The 27,994-nt window shown below is 39.6% G+C and overlaps 1 protein-coding gene across 1 annotated transcript; it reads left to right on the top strand.

Moving 5' to 3' along the window:
• The first annotated feature begins 2,972 nt into the window (after nucleotides 1-2,972).
• LOC141589991 (uncharacterized) lies at nucleotides 2,973-4,328 on the top strand. The gene has a single exon (XM_074410609.1). The coding sequence runs from the start codon at nucleotides 2,973-2,975 to the stop codon at nucleotides 4,326-4,328; it is 1,356 nt and encodes a 451-aa protein (XP_074266710.1).
• Nucleotides 4,329-27,994: the final 23,666 nt, after the last annotated feature.

The following is a 27,994-nucleotide window of genomic DNA, read 5'->3' as shown; positions in this document are numbered from 1 at the left end:
TAGGGTAAGACCTCTTCAACTAACTAGTGATGATGTTGAGAATGAACTTGCGTATTGGTCTACAGCAGTGTATTGTTACGTGTTGGGTTCGAATCCGCCGTTTAAAGTGGTTGAGGGTTTTGTTAAACGGGTATGGGGATATACTGAGTATGAAAAAATTTCTTTCCATTCTAATGGTATTTTCCTTGTTCGTTTCAAAACTGAAGCCATGAAGTTGCGTGTGTTGCAAGCGGGTCCTGTGTTTTTTGATAACAAACCTGTGGTAGTTAAGGAATGGACTCCTACCTCGAAATTGGTCAGGGAAACTGTGGATATGGTGCCTATCTGGATCAGGTTCTATGGTTTGCCGCTGAAATTTTGGGGTAATGCTCTGATGAAAATTGCTAGTCTGGTAGGGAAGCCAGTGAGAGTTGATAGTAATACCCAGCTTAAAACTTTCATTGGACATGCTAGAGTGATGATTGAGGTCAAGATGGGGGGGAATTTTTCTGATGTCATAGAGTTTGCTGATGAGATGGATGTTGTGCACAGGCAGATAGTCCATTATGAATGGAAACCGGTACTGTGTGCTGGATGCAATGGTTTAGGGCACATACAGAGAGATTGTAGGAAGAAGCAGGAGCCTCGCCAACAGAAGGTGAGGCAAGTCTGGGTACCTAAGAGGCAGACCCAACAACCTGGTGAACCTGCACCTCCTGTGGTTCCTGTGGCTCCTGGGCCAAATTTTCCTTTGGTCCAGACTCAGCCTGTTGGTAGGGGTTATGCAAGGGGGATGGTCACTCCTATACCATGCCCATTCACTCCTTTATCTTCTGCCAGAATTCTCACTAGAATATCCAGACAGGGGACTCAACATTGAACTGGTATTAGAACTTTTATGGAGGTCCTTGAGCATTCTGTCCACTACAGGAGGGTGCTTGAGGAGGACATAATTGGGGAACATCCTTTGCTGGAAAATGGATAGCATTGGGTTCTGGAACGTTCGAGGTATGAATAATGAGAATAAGCAAAAGGACATTAGGTGGTTTTTGCATAATAATAATGTAGGTTTTTTTGGTTTACTAGAGACTAGAGTTAGATTACCTGCTATTAATAAAGTTCACCAAGGCATTGGAAATGAATGGGCTATGGTTAATAATATTAGTAGTCATGATGGAGGCAGAATATGGATTATTTGGGATGATACTAACTATAAGGTGGAGGTTCTGAGTTCTGAAGCTCAAGTTATTAATGCTAGAGTCACTTTTATTCCTACTGGGGATATATGGTGGACCTCTGTGGTTTATGGTTTTAATAGGGTTGCTGATAGAATACCACTGTGGCAGTCCCTTCAGTTGATGCATCAGGTGGTGGCTGGCCCGTGGGTGGTTATGGGAGATTTCAATAGTGTCCTTGCAATGGATGAGAGGATTGGTTCTGAGATTTCTGTTGCAGAGATGAGGGATTTTCAGGACTGTGTGGATACTTGTGGTATAGGGGACATCCCTGCCTATGGAGCTTTTTTTACCTGGAATAATAAGCAGGAGGTGGGGGATCTGGTGTTTAGAAGGATTGACAGAGCCATGGTCAATGATGATTGGTTAATCAAATACCCTGACACTCTTACTATGTTCCACCCTGAAGGCCTTTTTGATCATTTCCCTTGCACTATGGTCATGAAACCTGATGGGGTAAGGAAGAGAGGGAATTTTAAATATTTCAATATGTGGGGCAAGGACCCTGAGTTTCTCAAGATAGTTCAGACTGTTTGGGAGGCTAATATTCCTGGTCATAAGATTTTTCAGTTTGTTAAGAAACTGAAACTGTTGAAGAGACCTTTGAAGGAGTTAAATGGTGCTAATTATGCTCAGATAGAGACTACTGCAAGACTGGCTCAAGTGCTGCTTCATGATGCTCAGACCAAATTGCAGTTGGACCCTAGGAATATCATCCTTCAGAAGGAGGCTCAGGATGCAGCTGTAATCTATAAAGAAAGGGCTGAGGCTAAAAGGAGTTTTCTAGCTCAAAAAGCTAAAATTCAGTGGCTCTCTGAGGGGGATGGAAACACCAAATTTTTCCATAGTGCTATTAAGGCAAGGAGAATGCAAAATAAGATTTTAGCCATCAAAGATATGGATGATAAGTTGGCCTCTACTGCAATTGAGATTGAGGAGGCTTTTATACGATACCGTAAGTCAAAATTGGGGGCCTGCACACCTGTGACTAGGGTTCATGTCCCAACTGTTAGGAAGGGCTCTGTTATTAATTTGGATCAGGGGAATTTCCTTACTGCTGAGGTCACTTCCAGTGAGATCAAGGAAGCCTTAGCTGCTATTCCTCCTAATAAGGCGCCTGGGCCTGATGGGTTCACATCCCAGTTTTTTAAAGATGCTTCTGATGTGGTGGGGAATGATCTAATTGAGGCAGTTCAGGAATTTTTTAACTCTGGTAGGATGCTTAAACAGGTTAATGCCACTACTCTTACCTTGATTCCCAAGAAGGTTAGGCCTGAGAATGTAGCAGATTTCAGACCCATTGCATGCTGCAATGTGATCTATAAGGTCATTTCTAAAGTCATTTGCAATAGGCTGGCTAGAGTTTTGCCTAGTATTGTTAGTGAGAACCAAAGTGCGTTTATAAAAGGGAGAGATATTGTGGATAACATACTTATTTGCCAAGATTTGGTGAGATTGTATAAGAGGAAGTCTTGCTCCCCAAGGTGTCTTATGAAAATTGATTTGAAGAAAGCTTATGACTCCATTGAGTGGGAGTTTATTAAGCAAATGATGAGGGCTCTGAGATTCCCTAGGAGATTCATTCTTTGGATTATGGAATGTATTTCTACACCCTGGTTTACTTTATCTCTAAATGGCAATAGTTTTGGATACTTTCAAGGCAAAAGAGGGATTAGATAAGGGGATCCTATGTCTCCATTGTTATTTACTCTTTGTATGGAGTACTTAAGTAGAATTCTTGCTGAGGTGACTTCTACCATGGAGTTTAGTTATCATCCCCTTTGTAGACCACTTGGGTTGACCCATTTGTGCTTTGCAGATGACCTCTTAATGTTCTGTAGGGGGGATAGAGGATCTATAATTGTGTTGTTGAGAGCCTTTGCTACATTCTCAAAGGCTTCTGGTTTGGTGATGAATTGTGAGAAATCTGACATTTATTTTAATGGGGTGAGAGCTGAGGAGGTTCACTACATTCTGAATATCTCTGGGTTCAGAGAGGGGCAACTTCCTTTTAGGTACTTAGGGATTCCCATCTCTCATAAAAGGATGGCCATTGGTGATTGCTCTAGACTTGTAGAGAAAGTGGTGTTGAGAATCAGAGGTTGGGGGGCCAGAAAACTTAGCTATGCTGGGAGATTGGTCCTTGTTCAGGCTGTTTTGACACAATTGCATACTTTTTGGGCACGCATTTTCCTTATTCCTGTGACTGTTCATGATAGAATAGAGAGGATATGCAGGAATTACTTGTGGGGAGGATCTGAGCATTTCCACAAAATTTCTAATGTTGCTTGGGAAAAAGTCTGTTGTGATAAGAAGTATGGAGGACTGGGAATTGTTCATTGCAGGAAGTGGAACATGGCTATGATGGGCAAATTTGTTTGGTGGTTGGTTTCTAAGGCTGATCATATGTGGATTAAGTGGGTTAACCATATTTACATTAAGGGGCAGGACTGGCTTTCTTACATTCCCCCTGGTCAGTCTAGTTGGTCTTGGCGTATGATTTGCAAAACTAAGGAGAAATTGAAGGAAGGGTTCTATGCAGGGGAGTGGACTGAACAACATGCTTACTCTGTTGCTCATGGGTACCATTGGCTGCAAGGCCCTCAGGATAAGGTGAGTTGGCTTCCTCTGATTTGGAATAAAATTAACTTACCTAAGCACTCGTTCATTGGGTGGCTAGCTGTCCAACAGAGACTCCTGACAAAAGATAGATTGCTGCAATTTGGGATCATCACTGATGACCAATGTGACTTGTGTATGGCTCACACTGAGACGCATCAACACATTCTATATGACTGTGTTTTTAGTGCCAGGTGCTGGAGTTTGCTGAAGTGTTGGCTAGGGATTAATATGCCTGCAGATAACATTCTTGGCTGGAGTTTACAGTGGCGATGCAGATCATTGGTGAAGAAACATATTGTATTTGCTGCTATCCTTGCAATGGTGTATCATATCTGGCAAGTTCGCAACCTAAGCAGAATTGATCTTTTGGTACCTAGACCTGAGGTGCTTGTTGCTAGGGTGAAGAAAGATGTCCAGCTGCGTGGTCATTGCATTACGTGGGGGACTAAGCTTCAACAGATGAATTGGTTACCATGGACTAGTATGATTTGATTGTGTATGCTAGTAGGCTATGGTAATAGTTTGTGATGTACTTGGTGAACTTGTAATCTTAAACTCATTATTATTATAATATATTTCACATCTCACCAAAAAAAAATGTGATATTTTCATTACTACTATAGTAATTTTTGAGATTTTATTAGATTTAGAACAAATGTTGTGCATAAACAATTTATGTTAAGTATTAGAGAGAAGAAGAGAGATTTTCATAAAACATATGAAAAATAAGAGTAAGTATCAAAAATGAGAACAACTCTTCTCATCTTAATAGGGCACCGATTTTGAAGGGATAGGGAAGACCAATTTTTACTTCTCAATGCCATTTTTGTCTTCACAAGAAAGAACTAGAGTAGGTCTAGGTATAAGCATGTTTTAGGGTCATCATGATGTTCCTTTAAGCATAAAATAAAATAATCACCCACTAACTATCCCAAAAATTCGGTCCACTCTAGTAAAATGGACATCCATTTTATCTTTGTCATTTGTCATATGTAATATGTTGTGACATGTGACATGTAACATGTCATTATTAATATAAATGCATATTTAACCAATTAAATATCATTATATATTAAATAAATTATATTTAACAAGTTAACAAGTAATTCACAATTAAGTCTAGTTAATATAATCTACAACATCTTGTAATTATAACTAACTAATTACTCTTATCTATAATGTTTCATAAACATTAATCAATTTTAGTAATATAACAAATTAATGACTAAATTGAATCTTATTTAATCACATTACAATAAGATATATAATTCTCACTAATAAATAAATTTGTTCAATTTAAGGATTTAATTAATCCGTATCAATATACGATTAATTAACTTTTCTGTTTGGGAATCGTCCTATAGGTGTGACCTTAAGGGATCAATCGATCACCACCGTCAAACGACGAAGAATGTCAAACTCTAGTTAGCCAATCATTACCGATTAATGTTGATCAGTTGACTATATAATTGAATCATCCCTTACGTATTCTTATTATGAGATTTAAACATGTGATCGCATTATTGTCGAGGACACATACTCCAACAATCCGGACATGTTCGGTTTGTCGTTGATGATTACCCATATACCCGTCTTCCCCCCCTCTCGTCATTCTCTCCTGCCACTCACCCTCAACGATTGGTGTACTCTATCCATTTCACTCCTTCAACCACCTGCTGTCACCTCACCTCCTGTGCAAACCCCAACTTTAACCCCACGCACAACCTCTCCTACCACTAACCAAACCACCTCTCCCAATGTTGCCCAATCCTACTCTCCCACCGCTCAACCTACCTCCACTATTTTCCCTTCCTCAAATAACTCTCTTTCTCCCAATAGTCCAGCCTCTGCCATCTCCCCTCCCTCCACACCTCCTGTCTCACTTGTCCCCAATAACCCACTCCCTGACCCAACCTAACCAGCCCACAACCATGGCACTCGTCTCGCCAACAACATACGGAAACCAAACCCGAAATACGCTAAATTTGCTCAGGCCACTACCACTCCTCACCACTTACCCACCACAATGAAACAAGCCCATATCCTACCCCAATGTCATGCTGCAATGCAGGAGGAATTTAATGCTCTTGAGCGTAATGTCACTTGGTCACTTCTCCCTTATCAATCATCTCAAAATATCATAGGATGCAAATGGGTGTACCGTATAAAATACAATCCTCATGGAACATTCAAGCAACACAAAGCTGGACTTTTAGCTAAAGGTTTTCATCAACGATCGGGCATCGAATATAATGAAACATTCAGCCCAGTTGTGAAACCAACAACGGTTCGTCTCATTCTTTCTCTTCTCGTGGCTCATAATTGGTCTCTTCGACAACTCGATGTGAACAATGCTTTTTTACAAGGTAAATTAATGGAAAATGTCTTTATTAGTTCAACCCCCTGGTTTTGATGATCAACCCAAATCCGACTATGTTTGCCAATTACACAAAGCCATTTATGGCCTCAAACAAGCTCCACGAGCTAGGTATATAGAACCTAAAACCTACCTTCAAACTTACGGTTTTCAACAATCCCTTTCGGACTCCTCACTATTTATTCTCAAAAATATTAATGCTCTTATTTATATATTAGTTTACGTTGGCTATATAATCGTCACGGGACCGAATCCGACTAATTTACAAAACTTTATCACCTGCCTTGACACTCGTTTTTCAATTAAATATCTTGGTCATCTTTCTTATTTTCTGGGTGTTGAGGTGGTACCCAATTCACTTGGTCTTCACCTTAACCAATCAAAATATATTACCGATCTTCTGATCAAGTACAATATGGTTGATGCCACCCTCCTCCACCCTTATATATATCGACTCACCTATCCCTGATCACAGAAGATAATTAACCTATTCACAACCAAGCTAACTAGCTACGATCACTCCTCACCGAGCTCCAAATTACCGTCACAAAACCACCTGTAATCTACTGTGACGACTTATCTGCCACTCACTATGCTGCCAACCCCGTGTTTTATTCCCGAATGAACAACCTACGCAATATCCGAATTCAGCACATTGCGAGTAAAGACCGGCTCGTTGACGCTCTAACGAAATTGCTTCACAAAGGTCGTTGTCATGAGTTCCATGTCAAGATCGGACTCTTGCCTCGCACATCCGACTTGCGGGGGCATATTAGGAATATAGAAGATACTCCAATATTACAAGATCAGTCAAGCTCACACAAGATTAATCAAGCTCCTACAATCAAGCATGAATCATTGTAATTATAGCACATAATTATCTTGTAATTATAGTAATTCTTTCACACTTTATATGTAATATTTCCTCATGTAAATTGATTTTGTTAACATAATTAAGTCATGTAATTGTACTATATAATGTACTCCTATAATATGGAATAAATTATCCTTTATTCAATCTTTACATCTTCATCATTGATCTAGTGTATCCATACATATACAGTTAAGCAAGTAACCATCGTCCACCGAATAGTTCTGTACTAACTACCATGCGAAATAAACCGCATAATACATAAAAAAAAAATTCAGAAACTTGTAAGTTAAACCAGATTGCACCAAAGTTCCAGATTTCTATGTCCTCTCACATATTGATATAATCATCATCACAAACCATATTTTATTGGCCAAATTATTATTTTTACCCGTATATTCAAACAAACACTCAACCGTTCCCACCGAGAAGACCCATTTGTATAATCAACGAACATGTCGTCTTCAAACCGTACCGAAAATCCCGATTTGGACATTGTCTTATGTATCGTTCCGACCATTATCATCAAACGAAAAATACTCTTAAGAATGTTGGAGTTCAAACCTCATAGCAATTCATCCCAATCGGAACAACCAGAAGGTGGTTGCGCATGGTAAGACGAAGTTTTCGACAAGATATATAGCAAACCAAAGGTTGGGATCTCAACGGATCAGTGGATCACTTGTTAATGACATTATGGTTTAGAGGTTGTTGCGGGCTATGTTCATATATCGCGTATAACAATCCGTGCTCACTTACTCAAAGGTAGATGCTGTAATAATTTACAGTGATGTCTTGAGTTGTTAGTGTTAATGATCACAAGGCATTTAAGTGTATTCGGGTTTTCATGTTAAAGTCGGTTTGAGCTTAGAGTCGATATAATGTGAGAAGGGGAGTACAATGTGTACGCTCATATAATCGTATATCGAGTTCAGGGTTATAATGGATAATGTAATGATAAATGTTTTTATCATGTGTTAAAGGAGAATTCCACGTCCTACATCGGGTTTGGATACTCAGGGTTAAGTATATTGATACTTAGAATATAGCACTATAAAAACCCAACCACCACCGTCGTAGCACAACCCCAATAAGGTGGGATGTGTACCTTTGAGCTCATTGTTTGTCCCAATTTAAACCCAAAAGTACAAGACTTTGTTACTAAGTCGTGGGTGGAATCCTTTATAAATATATCACAAGTCTCTTATTTTCCTGATGTGAGACAACTTAATCTCATAACGTCATGGGCTGTTACAAACTCCCCCACTTAAAGGACACAATGTCCTCGTTGTGCCTTCAAGGTGACCGCAGCCAAGCCCAGAATCCTCCCCCGCTGGGTGGGTGACCCGAGTACTCCTGACCACAGACTCACCACACAATCGCAGGGTTGCTTTGGTACAATTTATAACACCCCGGCCCAAATCCTAAGTCGAGAGCGGTCACTCAAGGTAGCTCGCTGACAAGCTAATCGTATACCTACCAAAAATAACCAACTGGTCTCTAACTAATATAGCTAGGGAAGTCGGGATTGTATCCACAGGGAGGCAAGTTCTCTGTTAAAGGTCCGTCTATTAGGTCACAAATGGGGGTTGGATTTTTGATTTCTAAACTAATAAAAGATTAAGGGAAAGAGAAATTAAACAAGAGTAATAAAAGTGAGAAAATGTAATAATGATCAAATAGAGAAAGTATGCCAGGATTTCGGTTCACCATGGTAGTCTATCGACTCAGCTGCAAATAGCCTAGACAATTTACTGTGATAAGGATACAATAAAGGTCCTCCCGGTCCACTTTCTATCCTAGAAACCCACTAATTTAACTTCCGTCCTCATTAGGGTGGTCTACTGTTCATAGCAGGTCTATTTAATCCAATCTTCCGATCCAGGAGTAAAATTAACCAGATTAAAGGTAACTTAGAAGTGTGCACTCAACTAAGTTGATATTACAATTAAATTGCTATGGGGACAGATTCTCACAAATAAATTATCTAGTCTATTCGCTACATCGTCACAATCCTACCAAGGATTCCCTAATCCTGACATAAAAGGAATTAGCTACTCATAATATTAATGGTGTCAACAATAACAATAATGAGTGTACTAATCAAAGGCATGATGAAATAATGATAATTAAGCATAAACTAAATTAGGGCAGAAATAACAGAGAGAAAACAAAGATTAAAGTAAACAAAGTAAATAAGATTAAGATCAAGGAAGAAAGAGTGATTACAATCAAAAGCAATCCGGCGTAAAGATCAATCCACAAGCAAAGTACGAGATTAAGAGATTAAGCAGTAGGTTTGGAAGCAAAAGTAGAAGAAGAGTATGTGAAAGATATCTAATGACCTAATTAACGATTGCTTAAATAGGAAAAACAAAGCTTAACCAAAATTATCGTAACATGGGTCACTAAAGCCCGCGTGGAATAGCAAACCACTCGATTGAGTGAATTCAGACCACTCGATCGAGGTCTTCTCCAGCATTTCCTCTCAATCGAGCAAATAAAGCTCTCGATCGAGGAACTCCAGTATTCAGCATTTCGATCGAGCATGTAGAAGTACTCGATCGACCTCTCGTGTCATTCAAACAACTCGATCGAACCATAAAACTTCTCGATCGAGTGCTTTTCTTCAGATCAGCCTCTTAAGCTGTCTTTGACCGCCTCGTTGACAACCCTTCACGCACTCCAAGACATATTTCTTGCTCTAACATTCCCGTCTCCTCATTATGCATGCTAAATAGGACGAATAAAGTACGGTTCCACCACTTTCAAGTTTATATCTGCAAATCGGACAAAACAAACCAAAGTAGCCAATTCGGGGCATTTTGCAATACATAAAAGTACAAAAATGCATAGAAATACGTACTATAAAAGGCTAAAAAGACTATATAAATTGCACGTATCAAATCTCCCAAAACCGAACCTTTACTCGTCCTCGAGTAAACTAAGTGCAAACTAATGGAACGGAAATGAAAACTCAGAGCTAGCTATAACTTGTCTACTTGAACCAATTTAGTGCAAACAAAAATCAATAGTCATAGCTACAGCAGTCAATACGCAAACGAGTTATAAGATGTCCATAAATAAAGCTGACCTATCGACCTTGCAAGACCAACAAAATCGGACTCTCACGTGGTCGTTCTTCTCTCATGAAGCAAAGGGTGAATTATATATGTATAAGAGAGAAAGAGAAACAATCACTCACCTAAACTGCGACCTACATAACATGCATGCAACAAAAATGATAGACGATTCAAGTACTATGCATACACTCCAACCAACAATGTCCGTCACAGCCGAGGGCTTACAAATAATATGGGAAAGTGAGGTTCAGGTGAGAAAGGCAAAACATATTATGGGAATGTGTAGGTAAGCGTCAAGCTAGCTCCTAAACAAGACCATATAAGACCGTCCGAATCTCAACTGACTACAAAACAAAGCTCAAGTGCCCTTCATGGCACAAAACTCACTAACCAAATACACTATCTCCTCAAAAATATATGAATAAGAACAGAGGAGTAGACCGTCACAAACTTCCCTTTTTTAATACGGTCCTATTTACTCAAACAACTCAACGTTTTCAATTTTTTTTCTTCTGCCCGTATGATTCAACCTCTTTTTTCATTTTTTTTTTTCAATCACACGTTTCCTTCATTTTTTCTTTTTCATGTTCTTTTTTTTTCATAAACTCATCCTTCCTCATTTTTCTACCAACTCCAATCAAAAGAACAATCGTGCCAAACTCGCAACATGGATCAAAATACCGCAAAAGTTATACTAAACTAGCTTGACAAGGCAGGCTTAATTATGGGTGTAGCTAATAGGTCAAAAAGGCTAAATTTGGCTTAAATGGAGCTAAATGGGTGAAAAATGAAAGAAAGGAGAATTTGCAAGCACCTCCCTGCATGTGACACCGACCACAAACCCGAATGTATGCAATTGACAAGAATCGAATTTCATAAATGTGCAAAAATGATAAACATGTTATGCAAGGAGTACTACTCTCAATTCCTATGTAAACTGGTCATGAATGTCACTAGTTATAAGGCTCTAAATCTCAGCAATTGTAAGTAGGTTGCCAATTTATCAGGTCAAGTCTACACAGTCAGCTAAATTTGAACAAAAACTCGTAGATATGCGTAAGACTCAGCTAATAACTGTCAATAAAGTGCAAGGCTCAAGTAAAATGACAAGTTACAGTGCAATATCATCACGGAAATCAACCGTTCCGACTCAACCTATATGCAAAATGAAACGTGAATATTTTATTATTTTTAGAAATTTTCTAATTTTTTTTTTTTTTGAATTTTATGATGATTTTTTTCGAAATAAAAGAATACAATGCAAGCAGAAAATGGAAACGTGAATGCAAAAACAAATGCAAATGCAGACTCAAAGGATGCATTACCCACCCCAAACCAAAACGGACAACGCCCTCGTTGTCCTCCAGCATACACCAGCAGATATATATAGGGGAACGGGAAAATACAACCAATAAATGCATGAAAAACAATAAATAAAAAGGAGACAAAAGAAATAAGAGAGCAAGAATGTACATACAAAACACGAACTTCCCCAAACCAGCCAGAAAACTGGGGAAGTGAGTAGACCAGTAGCTACTCGTCAGCTTCGTCCTCCACGTCCTCCACCGTGAAGTCTGGGTCCACCTCCTACTCCCTCCTCCTCGCCTCCTCAGCCTGAGTCCTCGCCGCCTCCTCAGCTGTGTCCTCGTCACTGGCTGGCTGTGGGTACCCCTCAGCTGGGTACCGGTAGAACGACGGGTTTGGCTAACCCTCAGGAACGGGACGCTGCCTCATCATGTGATACTCGTCTAGAGGGAACAAAGCAAGAGCTACGTCCCGCTCCATACGAGCCTGCCTGCTAAGAAGCTCAAGCAACAAACTGTCACGGCGCCCTTGGTCAAGGACCGCGGACGCCTCAAAAGGTGGAGGAGGAACAAAATTAGCCGGGTAAACCAGCTGTGTCTGGTCGGGTGCAGGAGTAGGAGTAGGAATAGGGATCGGGGTAGGAGTGGTCGTGGAAGTCGTAGAAGGTGTGGATCCCTCTCCGGTCTCAGGTCTCCTCCGCTTCTTAGAAGCGGACATGGTGGGAGGTGGACCAAGTGGGAGGTGATACATGGGTAGTGGTGGAGGTATCCTGCCCTTAATAGTGGGCAGGGGAACGAGACGGGGCAGAGTGGTGCAAGGTAAGGGTACAGACAAGGAACCGCAAATCTTCCATGTCTGATGGTCAAAAGTAAGCCAAGTCATAGACAGCATAGCTTCCAGGTCAAGGTACCTATCAGTGTCTAGGTGCTGTAAGTCACAAGGAAAGGCGGGGAAGATAGAACGGGCAAGAAAAGTGGCTATGCCACCGCAAACAATGGTGCCCGTAGTCTTCTGCCCCACCGTGTGAAAGTTGGCCGAGCAAAGTAAGCAATGTTAAGCACAAAGGGTCCCTCACTGTCAATGTTCAGGTACCCACCGAGAATAGACAGCTCAATGTTGTTCACATTATTAGGCTCTTTACGGCCAAAGATGGTCCCACCAATGAGACGCAAGAAGTAACGGGTCAGGGAAGGTGAACATGCGCGAGCTTGCGCTCCTTGTAGCTAGTCTGTGCCAAGGTCCTCCATAACTGGCGGATGACCTTCCTAGGAGAGGCAGTGTCACCCGTAAAAGAAAGACCTAACCTAGTACCAAACTCCTCTAGGTTCCAAGAAATAGTCCGGTTAAATAACCGGAAAGAAAACGAAGCACAGGTCGGGTCAGTGGCATAGGCGCCAGAAGAGAAGGTAAAGGAGCTGAAAAACTCGAGGGTCAGCTCCTTGAAGGTCAAGGCACACATGGTAATCAGTCCCGTCATCCCCGCCCCTCTCAAAATCTCAACTACGGGCTCGTAAATACCTAACCTATCAAGTGACTTACGACACAAAAATTTAGTAGACAGAAAATCACAGCTCTCTAAGGCAAAGAAACGTTGACGATGTAAAGCATTAACGAAAATTACCTCAGGGTAGTCGGGGTACGGATCAAGTGAGTCGTCAACTCGGATAGTGACGGAGCCAGTAGCAGGCGTGGCTCTTCCGCAACCCCGACCTCTAGTACCTGAAGAAGAAGCTCGTCCTCTGACGAAACGAGGTACTAAGGCCGCTCGGTAAGCAGCTGTGACAGCTGGTGACCACGCAGCAGGGGTGGTCACCGTACCAGAAGTACTAGCAGTGGCTGCACTAGTAGAAGCAGCAGAGGCAGAGCTAGCAGCAGTGCTAGCTGAGACAGAGGCAGACTCAGAGGCGGAAACAGAGCTAGCCGTGACAGAGGCGGAACTAGCAACGGCAGCAGCGGTAGTACCAGTAACAACAGCAGCTAAAACAGGGGAAGTAGTAGCGGTACTAACAGTCGTAGTGATGGTGGTGACAGCAGGGACCACCGTCTCAGTCGAGGATGGAACAACAGTCGAACTAGTCGAAGGCAATGAACTACTTTCCATCCTAATCAAGTAAGCAAGGGTGAATAATAATCAATTAAATGAATTAAGCATAAAAACCCCAAAACAGTCGGGTTTTTCGAGCCAAATCACAAAACCTATACCCTAAATACTTCATAATGTCGAAATAAAGCAATTAATCAACAAAATAGCAAAGGGAATACTTACTTGATGACGAAACCCACAAGATTAAGCATGAAAATCGACAAAAACAATGCAAAATGACGGGATTTTGATCGAAAACCCGGAAACCCTAATTCCCTCAATTAACCGCAAAGAAGAACAAATTTGAAGGGGAAAGTAGAGGGCTTTGGTCGATTTATTATCAATGTAAATAATGTGGGTGTTGGATTTGGTATTAAGGCAAGAATTAGGGAGGAATTGGGGTGATTATCGCAAATAAGGAAGAACAAATGAAGAATAAATTTAGAATGAAGAAAAATAGAAGTTAAAGAGGTAACTTCCTGCGTGTAAAAAGAAATTTCACTCGATCGAGTGATTATAAATTACTCGATCGAGAACTATGTCTTCCATTCTGCTCGATCGAATGAAATTCCTCTCGATCGAGTATTCTTCATTTTTGCCCTTTCGATCGAGTTACTGAAACCTCTCGATCGAACAACTTCCTTGGGCATTCCTCTCGATCGAGTACAAAAAGTACTCGATCGAGTTCTTTTCTCGTATAACTCATCCCAATGCGACATTATCTTCCCAAACTTGCATAAAAACACGCAAAAGCAAATCCCGACAATACCAAATCACACAATACGCAGTCTATAGTCTTTTCTAGCTAAGCGAAATAGTCTAAAGTCTAGCAGTTCTAAAAATGCAATAAAGAAGTTCGACGGAAATTTAAAGTTTTACAATTTGTTACAACGGGGCATTCCCCGCTTAATTCCCAAAACATTTCAGTAGCCCAAAGGAGGGCTTATGACTGGAGGAGGTCCCCTCAGCATCTCGGACCATCCTCTACGATCTCCATGAGCTTGAATTTGAATCAGTAGAGGGAGAGTAGTTGATATCTACATATGCACGAACTTTCTTCATCCCCTTGTCTCTCCCATCAGCTTTGACATTGGCATCTCCATTTTGATTGACTTTAATCGCACTTTGATCGTTGAAAACGCCGGCGTCCATTCCATCTGTACCTGCAGTAAGGAAAACAGAAGAATATTCCTCCTTTTCGCTCTCAGTCTGAGGCGGAGGGGTTACAATAGCAGCGCAAAATTCAACATTCTTAGCTGGAGTGTCTATATCTGAGTTAGTAGAGGATAGGGCATTGCAAGGTTGAGCTTTTATGGGAGCCCTACAAGATTTGGACTGATGAAAAATCAATTCTTCATCTCCTACCTGAAATGTAAGTGTCTTACCCCCGACATCGATCACTGCGCGAGCAGTGAATAAAAATGGTCTCCCAAAAATAATAGGGGTGTGAGTGTCCTCGGGGATGTCAAGCACTACAAAGTCTACGGGAATAAAGAATCTCCCGATCTTGACAGGTATGTCCTCTATAACTCCTAATGGCCAGGATATACTACGGTCGGCAATCTGTACGGTCATGTTAGTGCAATTAAATTTGGTCAAACCAAGTCTCCTAGCGAGAGACAAAGGTAAGACGCTCATGCTAGCACCAAGATCGCATAGCGCGTTGTCAATCAAATGGGTTCCTATATGATACGGAATTGAGAAACTACCCGGGTCTGACTGTTTAGGTGGCAACTTATTTTGAACTAGGGCAGTCCCTACCTCAGTTAAAGCTACCATCTCATGATCGTTTATATGCCTCTTACGCGACAAAATTTCTTTCATAAACTTTAAGTAAGAGGGTACCTGAGTCAGCAACTCGGCGAATGGAACAGTAACATGTAAGCTTTTCAGGAGCTCGGCAAATTTCCCGAACTGTTGATTGGCTTTGTTGTTCTCTAATCGCCTTGGAAAGGGCACCGTAATAGGAATCTCGAGCCCTTTATTCCTCTCTTCCAACGTCTCGGCAGGTTCAAGCTCTTTTTCACTCGATCGAGTCTTCCTACCTCTCGATCGAGTCTTTTCAGGTGATATTTCACTCGATCGAGCATTTGCAACTCCTCGATCAAGCTCCTCTATTTCCACTGTGTTCGATCGAGGTAAAATTCCACTCGATCGAACGGTTTCTTTAGCAATTCCACTCGATCGAGTGGTTTCAATCTCTCGATCAGTCCCTTGATTATCCAGATTACTCGATCGAGCATTAATTTCATTCGATCGAGTAATTTCAGCGGCTTTTCTACTCGATCGACCACCTGAAATCATTCGATCGAGTATATTCTTCGTGCTAGGCATACTTTCAGCAATAGGCGACTGTTCATCCTCCATAATAGCTTCCCTCGGGTCTGAAATGTCCTTATCAGCTGACAACTTTGGTCCTTCGTAGGAACGACCACTTCGCAAATTAATTAAGTTAATCGTCTCATGTGGATTCTTCTCGGATTGAGATGGCAAATGACCCGGTTTCCTTGTGGATTGGCTTGCGGCTAACTGAGCAACTTGAGTTTCAAGTGACTTGATTGAAGCTTCCTTCTATTGGTCACTCATTTGCAATTACTTTGTCAACGATTGAATCATTGTCTTTAACTGAGTCAGCTCACTTACCCCACTAGAAGATGAAGCTCCTTGATGCGGTGGAGGGAAAGAAGGAGGCTTTTGAAAGCCTTGTTGAGCTTTATGAGGAGGGACATAAGCTTGCTACTGCTGTGGTGGAGCGGTAGGATTAAGAACATTCTGACTTGTCCACCTCAAATTGGGATGGAATGCCCCTTGATTATTGTAGTGGGAACCTCCTCCTTGCCTATATTGCTGAAACGCAAGGACTTGTTCCTTCTCTGTCAGACAGTCAATAGCAGTGTGACCGTCATTGCTCCCACATCTCTCACAAGTGACAGTTTCCTGTCTAGTCAACAGATGAACCGTCTGTTGATCACTAGTAGCTTGTATTTCCAATCTGTCAAAATAAGCATTCATGGCTTCCAGCTGAGCCACGACCGCATTATCGACCGAGTGAACAGTCTGAATGCCATCTCTCGGGTTCCCATATTCAGCACAATGGGTCGCCATCTCCTCAATAATACCTCATCCCTTATCATCATCAATGTTCTTTTGGAATCTCCCGTTGGATGAGGCGTCTAGTATAGCTCGGTGGTCATCATACAACCCATTGTAGAACTGGTTGCACAAAAACCACTGATCAAATCCATGGTGAGGAAGAGACCTCACTAGCTTCTTGAATCGACACCAAGCCTCATAAAAATTCTCATCAAGGGCCTGTTTGAAACTCGTAATCTTCCCCCTCAGCTGATTAGTGCGCTGTGGAGGAAAGTACCTTTTGTAAAAGGCAAGAGCAAGGGTTTCCCAGTTGGTGATACCGGCTGCAGTGCGATCAAGGTCAGTGAGCCACTCCCTGGCTCCATCAGTCAATGAAAAAGGAAATAGAACTTCATTTATCTTGTCTTGAGTTACTCCCTTAGTAGCGGGAATAGTAGAGCAGTAGTCAGTAAAGACTTCCATATGCTTTCGCGGATCTTCACCCGCCACACCTCGATAAAGATTTCTTTCTACCAAATTTATGTAGGACGAACGGATATCAATCGTGTTATCGTCCTCAGTAGAGAGCTTGAAACCTTTGGGAATCGAGGCAGTTGTGGGCTCTGAGTGACTCGCTATGTTAGGCATCTTTACAGGTTTGATAGCAGAAATGAGATTGTCTTCTTCAAAAGACGGGTCTTCTGCGAATAAAAAGTGTTGTAACTCGGGTTCGAAAGTACTCAAGTCTTCCTTTCGAGTCTTTCTTTGGAGACGGAGTCTATGCCGAAGAGATCTCTCTGGCTCGGGATCAGCTGGGACTAATTCCGACCTATTTGACCTGGGCATACACAACACTGAAAGAAATAAGTGAGAACTGTCTCAAGGAATAAAAATTCCCTGAGACGGATAAAAATAAACGAAACAAAAACAGATAGGGCTATTGCCTCCCCGGCAACGGCGCCAAAATTTGACAGGCTAATCGTATACCTACCAAAAATAACCAACTAGTCTCTAACTAATATAGCTAGGGAAGTCGGGATCGTATCCACAGGGAGGCAAGTTATCTGTTAAAGGTCCGTCTATTAGGTCACAAATGGGGGTTTGATTTTTGATTTCTAAACTAATAAAAGATTAAGGAAAAGAGAAATCAAACAAGAGTAATAAAAGTGAGAAAATGTAATAAAGATGATCAAATAGAGAAAGTATGCCAGGATTTCGGTTCACCATGGTAGTCTATCGACTCAGCTGCAAATAGCCTAGACAATCTACTATGAGAAGGATTCAGGAAAGGTCCTCCCGGTCCACTTTCTATCCTAGAAACCCACTAATTTAACTTTCGTCCTCATTAGGGTGGTCTACTGTTCATAGCAGGTCTATTTAATCCAATCTTCCGATCCAGGAGTAAAATTAACCAGATTAAAGGTAACTTAGAAGCGTGCACTCAACTAAGTTGATATTACAATTAAATTGCTATGGCGACAGATTCTCACAAATAAATTATCTAGTCTATTTGCTACATCATCACAATCCTACCAAGGATTCCCTAATCCTGACATAAAAGGAATTACCTACTCATAATATTAATGGTGTCAACAATAACAATAATGAGTGTACTAATCAAAGGCATGATGAAATAATGATAATTAAGCATAAAATAAATTAGGGCAGAAATAATAAAGAGAAAACAAAGATTAAAGTAAACAAAGTAAATAAGATTAAGATCAAGGAAGAAAGAGTGATTACAATCAAAAGCAATCCGGCGTAAAGATCAATCCACAAGCAAAGTACGAGATTAAGAGATTAAGCAGTAGGTTTGGAAGCCAAAGTAGAAGAAGAGTATGTGAAAGATATCTAATGACCTAATTAACGATTGCTTAAATAGGAAAAACAAAGCATAAACAAAATTATCGTAACACGGGTCACTAAAGCCCGCGTGGAATAGCAAACCACTCGATCGAGTGAATTCAGACCACTCGATCGAGGTCTTCTCCCGCTTTTCCCCTCGATCGAGCAAATAAAGCTCTCGATCGAGGAACTCCAGTATTCAGCATTTCGATCGAGCATGTATAAGTACTCGATCGACCTCTCGTGTCATTCAAACCACTCGATCGAACCATAAAACTTCTCGATCGAGTGCTTTTCTTCAGATCAGCCTCTTAAGTTGTCTTTGACCGCTTCGTTGACAACCCTTCACGCACTCCAAGGCATATTTCTTGCTCTAACATTCCCGTCTCCTCATTATGCATGCTAAATAGGACGAATAAAGTACGGTTCCACCACTTTCAGATTCATTTCTGCAAATCAGACAAAACAAACCAAAGTAGCCAATTCGGGGCATTTTGCAATACATAACAGTACAAAAATGCATAGAAATACGTGCTATAAAAGGCTAAAAAGACTATATAAATTGCACGTATCACTCGCTAGGCTGTGTACATGGCCTACAGATCAACACGGATCATTTCCAACGCATTTTAAACTCACTCATGTGCATCCCGTCCAAAGACTACTCCCAGCCAAGCACGCTTAACTGTAGAGTTCTTTTGCATGGATAACTAGAAAAGAAAGTGCACTTTGTTGATATGAATACTACTCTCAATCCCTTTAAGCATATCAAATAGACCATAAAAGAACGTTTAATTATCTCTTTACAAATTACAGCGGAAACAAAAGAAGAAGAACTAACTTATGACAACAATAAGAAAATACAACTGGTGAAACCACTATCGACTAAAGCCGACTCTATGTCATGTGACCTCTCCAACCCAGCAGCTACAATGAGACAGGAATCATAGCAACCTGAAAAGTCTCACTGCTCACAATTTGCCTGTAATATCAAATGGATCACTACAGACACAAACAAAGAGAAGAACACACAAACACACCACACAAGTCAGTAATAGGATATAAAGACAGTAGAATGAAGTAACTCAATATAACAATACAACTCAAACCAACGATTGCCAAACTCCGTCACTCAAGACACGTAGTATCAAATGGTTCTCATCATAACAGGTAACCAACACCGTCAGTGGGAGACCGGAGCCTTGCCACCTAAGCTCCGCTCATCGCAACGAGTGAACCTAGATCAATAATCTGCACATCCTCTTGTGACAGGAGCCACAAGAGGCCAACATAGGGTGAAGACCATCTCCCAACAATGGCTTCACAATCAATATCAATAAGAACAACATCACCATCATCACCATCTCAATAAAATAACGGAATCAACTCGTCAAGGTACCCACAACAAGGATAATCACATAACACATTTAGACAACAATCATGAACTGAAACTGAGTAGGGACTACCTTTTCTCTATTCCATAGAAATTCATGAATCATTTACCACGTTAAGCACGAATCCACATCTCTAATACCCTGATAATTTGGTGCCCACAAAGGACCTAAGGACACGTGAGGGGACCCACGCATACTCGGAAATAAAGGATGGCCCTTCCACTAGACCAAGTATGACCTAAACTAGACCTACTAGACTTCCAGTAGACTGAGTAGAATCTCTAGCGGACCAAGTGACTGGCACTCGGTCGAGTAAGGAGTATACTTGACCGAGTGTGTAGAACCCAGTCGAGTGAATCGGTCACTCGATTGAGTGACACTGTGCAGTACCCGAGAAATTATGTTTTGGGATTTCATCTTATCCAAACCCCTTATACTCTTCATTCTTCTTCTCCTTCCTTCTTACTCTAAAACACTCTCCCCTATCTCTAAAAGCTCACAAAAACCCTTCCATGGCTTTCAAGCTTGGATTGATGATGGAACATCCCTCCTACTTCTCGATCTACCTTTGTAAGTCGAAATCTTACCTTCTTCCTTTGTCTTATGTTAATCTCAATTTTAGGATTTTACTAAGGGAGATTAATTAGTATTTACTTATGTAATATGGGTTACTAGTGACTAATAATAAAGGGCTTCATATTATGGTAGTGTAAAATGCATTGTGATAGTGTTGTATAATTTGTTTAGGATGAGACGGTTTTATGAGGCGGAGTCGAGTCGGAACCACATACCTTGTGAAGAATGCGAAAAAGTAGGTTATCCTACTTGGTTTCAATACTTTGTATGCATGATTGGGTGTCTTTCCTCACTATTGCATTTGTGAGTCGGTTGGTGTATCATGTTGGTATTTAAGGGATGGTTATTTATAACATGTTGGGATTGACTTCCTAAATTAGTCATGTGTTTGTGTTATTCTTCATTTGTCACATATGATCATGGTTGTATTATGTGGAAGGTCTTTGATGGTGGTACTTGGTTGTTGAGGAGATGTAAGACGGTTAGGAAATCGTCTTACGCTCGGGTCGCCCCTTGTAGCTTCCCACTTCAATGGGAATGTGCACATTAATGACTTGAGTTAGGAGGGACTCGTGTGGCATGACACGACATTTGGAAGGGGATCCGGTTGGCTTTCGGGCCCAATACATATGGGCGTGTCCCGATACCTTATGGTATGGTGTAGTGTCGTGGGTGTGTCCCTGGCACCGGTCGATATGGGTATGTCTGAGCGTGTCGTATTTGTATTTCCTTTGCATTCTAGCATTTTGGCATGTTCATTTACTAAGTTGCATTTCATAATTATGTATTGAAACTGACGTTTGTGTGTCTGTGTATATGTCACCTATTTCCGGGGTGGCCTGTGTCGATCCATATGATATTTACAATCATATGGGGAGCAGATGATGTATAGGTTAGCTTTGGTAGAACGTGGGAGACGGGACGAACCTTGATATCATTCGAGTCGAGCATAGTTGACTACAATAGCATAGTAGTCATGAGTTGTAATCGTTTATTCATTCATTCATGGTTATGTAATTCACTAAACACTTTATTTATATTAATTTTTTCGTAATCGCAACTCCGATTTCACCGCCTCGAGAAACCGAGATGGTAACATCCTCCCATTACCTTGGCCGGGTAAGAAGGGGGTGTTACAAAGTGGTATCAGAGCTTCGATTTTGGAACCTAAACCAATGAATCAAAATGAACCTATGTGTGTCTAATAAAATGAACCTGACATGAGTAAAATAGGAGATCGGTTTCGGATGAGTGGGCGCCCTCATATAAAAACTAGTGCTTATTGCCTCAGTTGGTCACTACGTGAGTGGTTACAACTAGGGGTGAACGATATAAACAATGTTGTGTGATTACATGAATGATGTGGTTGTCGATAGACTTTTGCATGTTATGGGCTCTCACATGTGCGTGGTAGGATACGGAAATTGGATGAGTAGATTTACATGTCATGGCTCATTTTGAAAGATGATAATTTCATTCTCTTGATTCATATCGTGTGTTTATCTAATGCTTGATAGTGCTACCGCTAGAGTACAATTTGTGATGATTTTGGTAGAGTAAATGCGAGTATGAAAGTAGTAGATAAGAAACGGCGACTATGATACCGCATGAGCTAACTCGGGACGGGTCACCGAAAGAGGTGGACTCCCGAACCTTTTATTGTCTTGCAGGGAATCTCTTGATAGGGCTTTGTTTGGAATTTGAACCCAACGGAATCACTTGACCGAGTGCGAGCACCAACTCGGTCGAGTAAACAATCACTCGACCGAGTGGACCAAATCCAGGAGGTGGTACATTTCTGGAAAACGTCACTCGACCTAGTTGGCCTCCTACTCGACCGAGTAGAATTGTACTCGACCGAGTGGATTCACACGGGTTGGGCTACTCGACTAAAAGTCCCTTTCTCCTTCACTTTTCATTCTTATCTTCATATCTTTCCTCACCAAAAATTCCCCAAAAACCTCCATTGTTGTTCCATTATGCTTGGGATTCATCCTATTACTCCACTTTTCTCACCTAATTCCATTAATTTGTCAAGGTAAGCTTATTCATCCTCTTCCATCTTTTCCACAATTTGAGTTTTCTTTAGATCTACTCTTAAATCATTTGAGTTTTGTTAATTAGTTACCCATTTCACTTAATTTATGATAGTCCTAAACTTTTTACACCCTTATTGTTGATAAAAAAACATATTTTGTGATGAAATTTTGTCCACCATTGATTAACTCGAAAATGGTGTTCTTGAGTCAATAATGGGATTTTGGTGCTTGTTGTTGAGTCTAATTGGACAACAAAGGCTTAACCTTTGTTGTTATTGATGGATCTTGTTTAATATGTAAAAATTTCGTCTTAAAATTTCGTCTCAAAATTTCGAATTCTAGGTGAGTCATGCCCAAATTTCGATTTTTCATGGGTGAAACTTAATATGTGGTCCCAAAGTGAAACGAATTTCGTCTTAAAACTTGGGTGAAATTTTCAAACTTCTCTTAAAACACTCATGAACAAATGTATTTTGTGTCTTAAAGATGGTTTTATTATGTTGTTAGATTGTGAATTTGATAGTTGTTGTTATACTATGAAATGAATTAAGGAAATTTTGTCTTACAGCGTGACCAAATTCTTGAAAATCCGACACTAGCCATGTTAAAATTTTAATTTTTATGCTTACTACTTGTGTTGCTTACTCATGACTTCTCAAAACTTCAAACCTATGATGCTTGAAGTAGCCTTACATCGAAATTTTTTCCGTCTTAAGGACTTTAAAGTGTCAAAAAGAAGCATTTCACTTACGCGGATTTTTTTAAATTTTACCGAGGCAATTTTTATCTTAATCGCTTTTAATGGGTTAAGTTGATTTCAATAACATGTAACCTCTTATGTTAAAGACTTTCACATCTTAAAAATTTTCAAGATTTGAGTAAATGACTATTATGGTAAGAGTCTAGTGTGGTATGTCATGGTTGAGTCAAGTTGAACAAGTTGGGTGATAAGCAAGGGTAGTACATGTGATTAAAGTCATGTTTTAAACCATATTATATCACAAGAATTTCAATTTCTAGAAAAGAATTTATAACATGAGAAAATTTTGGAACGTTGGTTAAAATACAAGAGAACTATATTGGGATTTCCTTTTTATTTGCCATCCACCAATTTGAGAAAAAGAGAAAATTTTCATTCATATCCAAAATTGACTTCAAATTCTTACCTTTCCCATTCCATATCTTGTGTGTCATTCTCTCTTGTAGCATGTCAAGGAACACTAGAACCGGTCGTGGAAGGAATGCCCGTCAACCACAACAAGAGCATCGCCCGCTATCACCCTTATGGGCTACCCGACGATAACCTTTGGGAGTGAGGATCACCGAAGTAACTTTGAGGTCCTAGCCACTAGAAGGATGGCCCCAACAAAGTGCACGTCGGTGAGTACCTTGGAGGCCTTGGGAATAGAGAAGGAGGTGCATGACATCTTTACGGTTCTTGGGTTGGAGGGATTGTACAACTTAGAAGAGATAAGCTACCATAACCTCACCCTCGAGTTTTTGAGCTCTTTCACCTATGTTAAGGAAACCCATGATGTGAGTTTTATAGGCTCAAGAATACCACTTTCAACCTAGGTAGTGATGCCTTTGCCTGTAACACCCCTAATTTTTGGCTAAATTAAAAACAAACTTTACATATAAAACTGGCCAAAATACAAGGATATTATAATTAATATACAAAGTCTCTTATTACAAATCCTTTTAAAAATTAAATAATACAAATTGAAATCGAAAACTTTACAAAACTTTAAATAAATTCTTCACTCGAAATAAAATCCTTTTGAACTACAGCAGAAGTAACCTGAAATAAAACATGAAGACAGAAATGAACTACCCCCATGACGAGTAGCCCCGAAGGGAGAAAACACGTCAGCCAGAAAGCTGAGTAACAGATAATACCTCAATATAAGCAGAATAGTTTTTGGTCATGGCGTGGAAACATACACATATAAAAAAATAAAAAAAACAGAGAGAATAATAAAAACACTCCTCATAAACTTGTTGGAAAATGTGTCATCAACAATAGTGCGATCACATGATTTAATATCATAATTAAATCTCATATTAAGAATATGTGAGGGATGATTTATTATATAATCAACTGATCATCATTAATCGGTAATGATTGGCTGACTAGAGTTTGACATTACTGTCGTATGACGGTGGTGGTCAGTTGATCCCTTAAGGTCACACCTAAAGGACAATTCCCTTAATGGATAAATTGATTAATTGTATGACGATACAAGGTGATCAATTCCTTAAAATTGAACAATTCACTTGTGAGAGAGAATATTGATATCTTATTGTAATGAGATTAAATAAGATTTATTTTAGTAATAAAAATGCTTTATTACTAAAATTGTTTATTGTTTGAGAAACAATAGAGATAAGAATGAATGGTTAATTATAATTACAATATGTTGTGAATTATAATTATATGACCCATTTTATTTGTGTGATCAAGTATCACTAGTCAATTTATTGTATGTAATTTAATTAATTTATAAAATGATATTTATGTGATAAATATGCATTAAATTAATTAATAACATGTAACATACTACATGTGACATATTGTGTGACAAATGACAAATTGACAAAATAAAATGGTAGTCCACTTTAAGTGTGTTGGACCGAAATGGAGGGAGTATTAGTGGGTTGTGATTATTTTATTTTATGTGATGAAATAATAAATAATTGAACCTATGCATACTAGCCTTACAAGCCTATTTTTGGGTAAGAGAAAAAGGCAAAAGAAGATGCCATTTTGGCCCCTTCTACCCGGCTCCATCTCCTCCTTATGAGAACTTTTGTTCTCATTTTTCCACTAACACACACTACCATTTTTCATTCAACATGCAAAAAAAAAATTCTCTACACTCCAACTTCTCTCTAAAATATTTTAGAAGATTACAAGCATTTGTTCATCCATTTTAATATCAAAATAAGATTACTAGTGTAGTAATAAACACAGCATTAGAATTAATTTTAAGGATACTAGTTTATTAATATAGTTAATTAGTATACTAGTTTAAGGGATAAGTCTTGGGTGCAACCTAAGGAGGATCTCTACTTTGGGATTTTGGAAGATCATCCAACATATTAAGCTGAAGAACAAGTTAAGGAAGGTGACCTTACTTGTGCTTTATATTTTCGAACCAACCAACAATGTAAGGGACATTGTTTTTTTTATAAATCTCTTATTTTGTTATGCATGCACTAGATCTAAAGAACAAATAATTAAGAAGTTAATTAGTTCACTATTAGAGGAGTCTAATAATAGGTAAATAAACCTAACAAAACTAATCTCAAGCTCAAAGCTACTCCACAATATAATAGACACTCTCGTCCCAATAATTAATTCAATCTCAACTCTCTACTCCATCTCACTCATTACTCCGTCTCACTCATTACTCCGTCCTTTACAATAATACTCCCAAATAACCAAGTATCGTATTCTCATCGTCGAACCTAAGCCAAGGACAAGGGGTGAGTGAACCGGCGGATAAGACCGCGAAACAATCTTCCATCTCAATATCGATTTTAAACTTAAATAACTCAATAACTATGGTCACTTTGGACCGTAAACATAACTCGGCTCAAAGGCCCCATAACTCATAACTCAATACCAGTAACCAATTTCCATCTCAATTTCAATATCGATATTGTCAAATATTCCATTAAAGGAACTGCTCAATACTTAAAGTACAAGACTTTAAGCTACTCACCCGCAAGTCAAGGTCAAAGGAAACGATAATAACAACATAATACAAAACCAACAATCAAAATCCATTAAATCCTTCGTATAATCGGCCACTAGCATCCATAATTGCCTTCTTTAACACCAACACAAATAAATGGACCTGCAAGCCTATTAATAATAATTAATGCCACTACTTCATATTACCGATTTCATTATACACTAGGGTCAACTCTTTATCAATCCACATGCTAGTTTAAACGAAAATACCCATATGAACTAAGCAGGTTGCTAGGATGCTTCGAATTAACAAGCGATTACCCAAACTTGCAGCAACGTAGTTTACCAAACTTAAAAGCCACACAAACAATTAACCCATCTCACCAAGCCCCTAAATAGTAAGATATCTAATACATAGTTATATAATTACAAATAGAAATAATTACAATCATCACAATTACCATGTATAAATTCCTATTATAAAATAATGACAAGTAATAACACAAATACATACAACCTCGAACAATAATATAATTATTATGATCAGTAGAATCGTGTTACCTTAACAAATTAAAACTGAAGCAAGAGAGTGGAGGACTAAAGAAACACAGATCAGAAGGAATAGCACGAGGAAAACGATCCCCATAACAAGAAAGACGTTGCGACACCGACACAGTGCTATTAAATTAACAGCGTGACAAATAGCCTTGCAAAGATTTGCAATATGAACAAAATTGTGAATGATCAATATAAAATATATTCAATGATGATGATGGGGTATGATCCAAATAGCATAAAACACGTAAGATGACAGAGGAGGAAAGCTTTGAGTTAGGCGGCTAAAGAGAGACCAAAAATAGAACATGTATATATATACAACGAAAGGGTTAAACCCTATTAGACGAGTAAATCTACTTCAAATAATATTTTCCTTAAAACCAAAGTGAAATATTAGAGAATAGAATAAACTAGTCAAATAAAATATTAAAGGGATATTCTACATGGTACCTCTCAATTTTTCGACTTTCTACATGGTACCCCTACGCTTTTTAAAACATACATGGTACCCCTAATTATTGTCATTATCACTAAATGTGCCCCTAAACTTTATTTTCTATCAATTAAACTCAGTTTTAGGCGTTAGGTAATAACTTGGACGCGTAACCAAACTTGTCATTTATTATACGGGGCATAAGGACTCTATTAGGCTCAATATCCATCTCGATCCTAATATTTATTGATATATATGGGCTAAACAATTTTTGACGGAAAATTTATTGATTCCTTGCCAAATTATCACGTCCAAAGATGGATATTGAGCCTAATAGAGTCCTAATGTCATGGGATGATAAATGACAAGCTTGGTTACGCGTCCAAGTAATCAGTTAACGCCTAAAACTGAGTTTAATTGACGGAAAATAAAGTTTAGGGGTACACTTATTGATAATGACAATAATTAGGGGTACCATGTGTGTTTTAAAAAGTTTATGTTCTTAATGAGAATTTCTAACCTTTCACCAAAAAAAGAATTGTGGCTGAACAAAGGGAATAGTGCGATAGGAATTGTCCACCCCTTGTCAGGGTTGTTTAAAATCTCAAGGCCACTCGAGGAGTAGTGAACTGGAAATGTGTGGCCACGCTCGGAAAGAATCTATGGTAGATAATTCCGGTCAGACAGTTACACTCCAGATCGAGGAAACCACTCAAGATATGATCAAATACAAGTACGGCCTGAGAGACACCTTGCATTGAGTGGGAGATTGTAATATGACAAGAGAATTGGTGACGCACACTTGTCTCGGACAAGTGGGAG

This window comes from Silene latifolia, chromosome 7 (genome assembly GCF_048544455.1).
Source record: "Silene latifolia isolate original U9 population chromosome 7, ASM4854445v1, whole genome shotgun sequence".
Taxonomy (NCBI): Eukaryota; Viridiplantae; Streptophyta; class Magnoliopsida; order Caryophyllales; family Caryophyllaceae; genus Silene; species Silene latifolia.
This window is presented reverse-complemented; position numbering and strand designations above follow the sequence as displayed.

What these genes read in the sequence shown, in the direction of transcription:
- LOC141589991 (XM_074410609.1), top strand. Translation starts at nt 2,973, where the DNA reads ATGGAGTTTAGTTATCATCCCCTTTGTAGACCACTTGGGTTGACCCAT.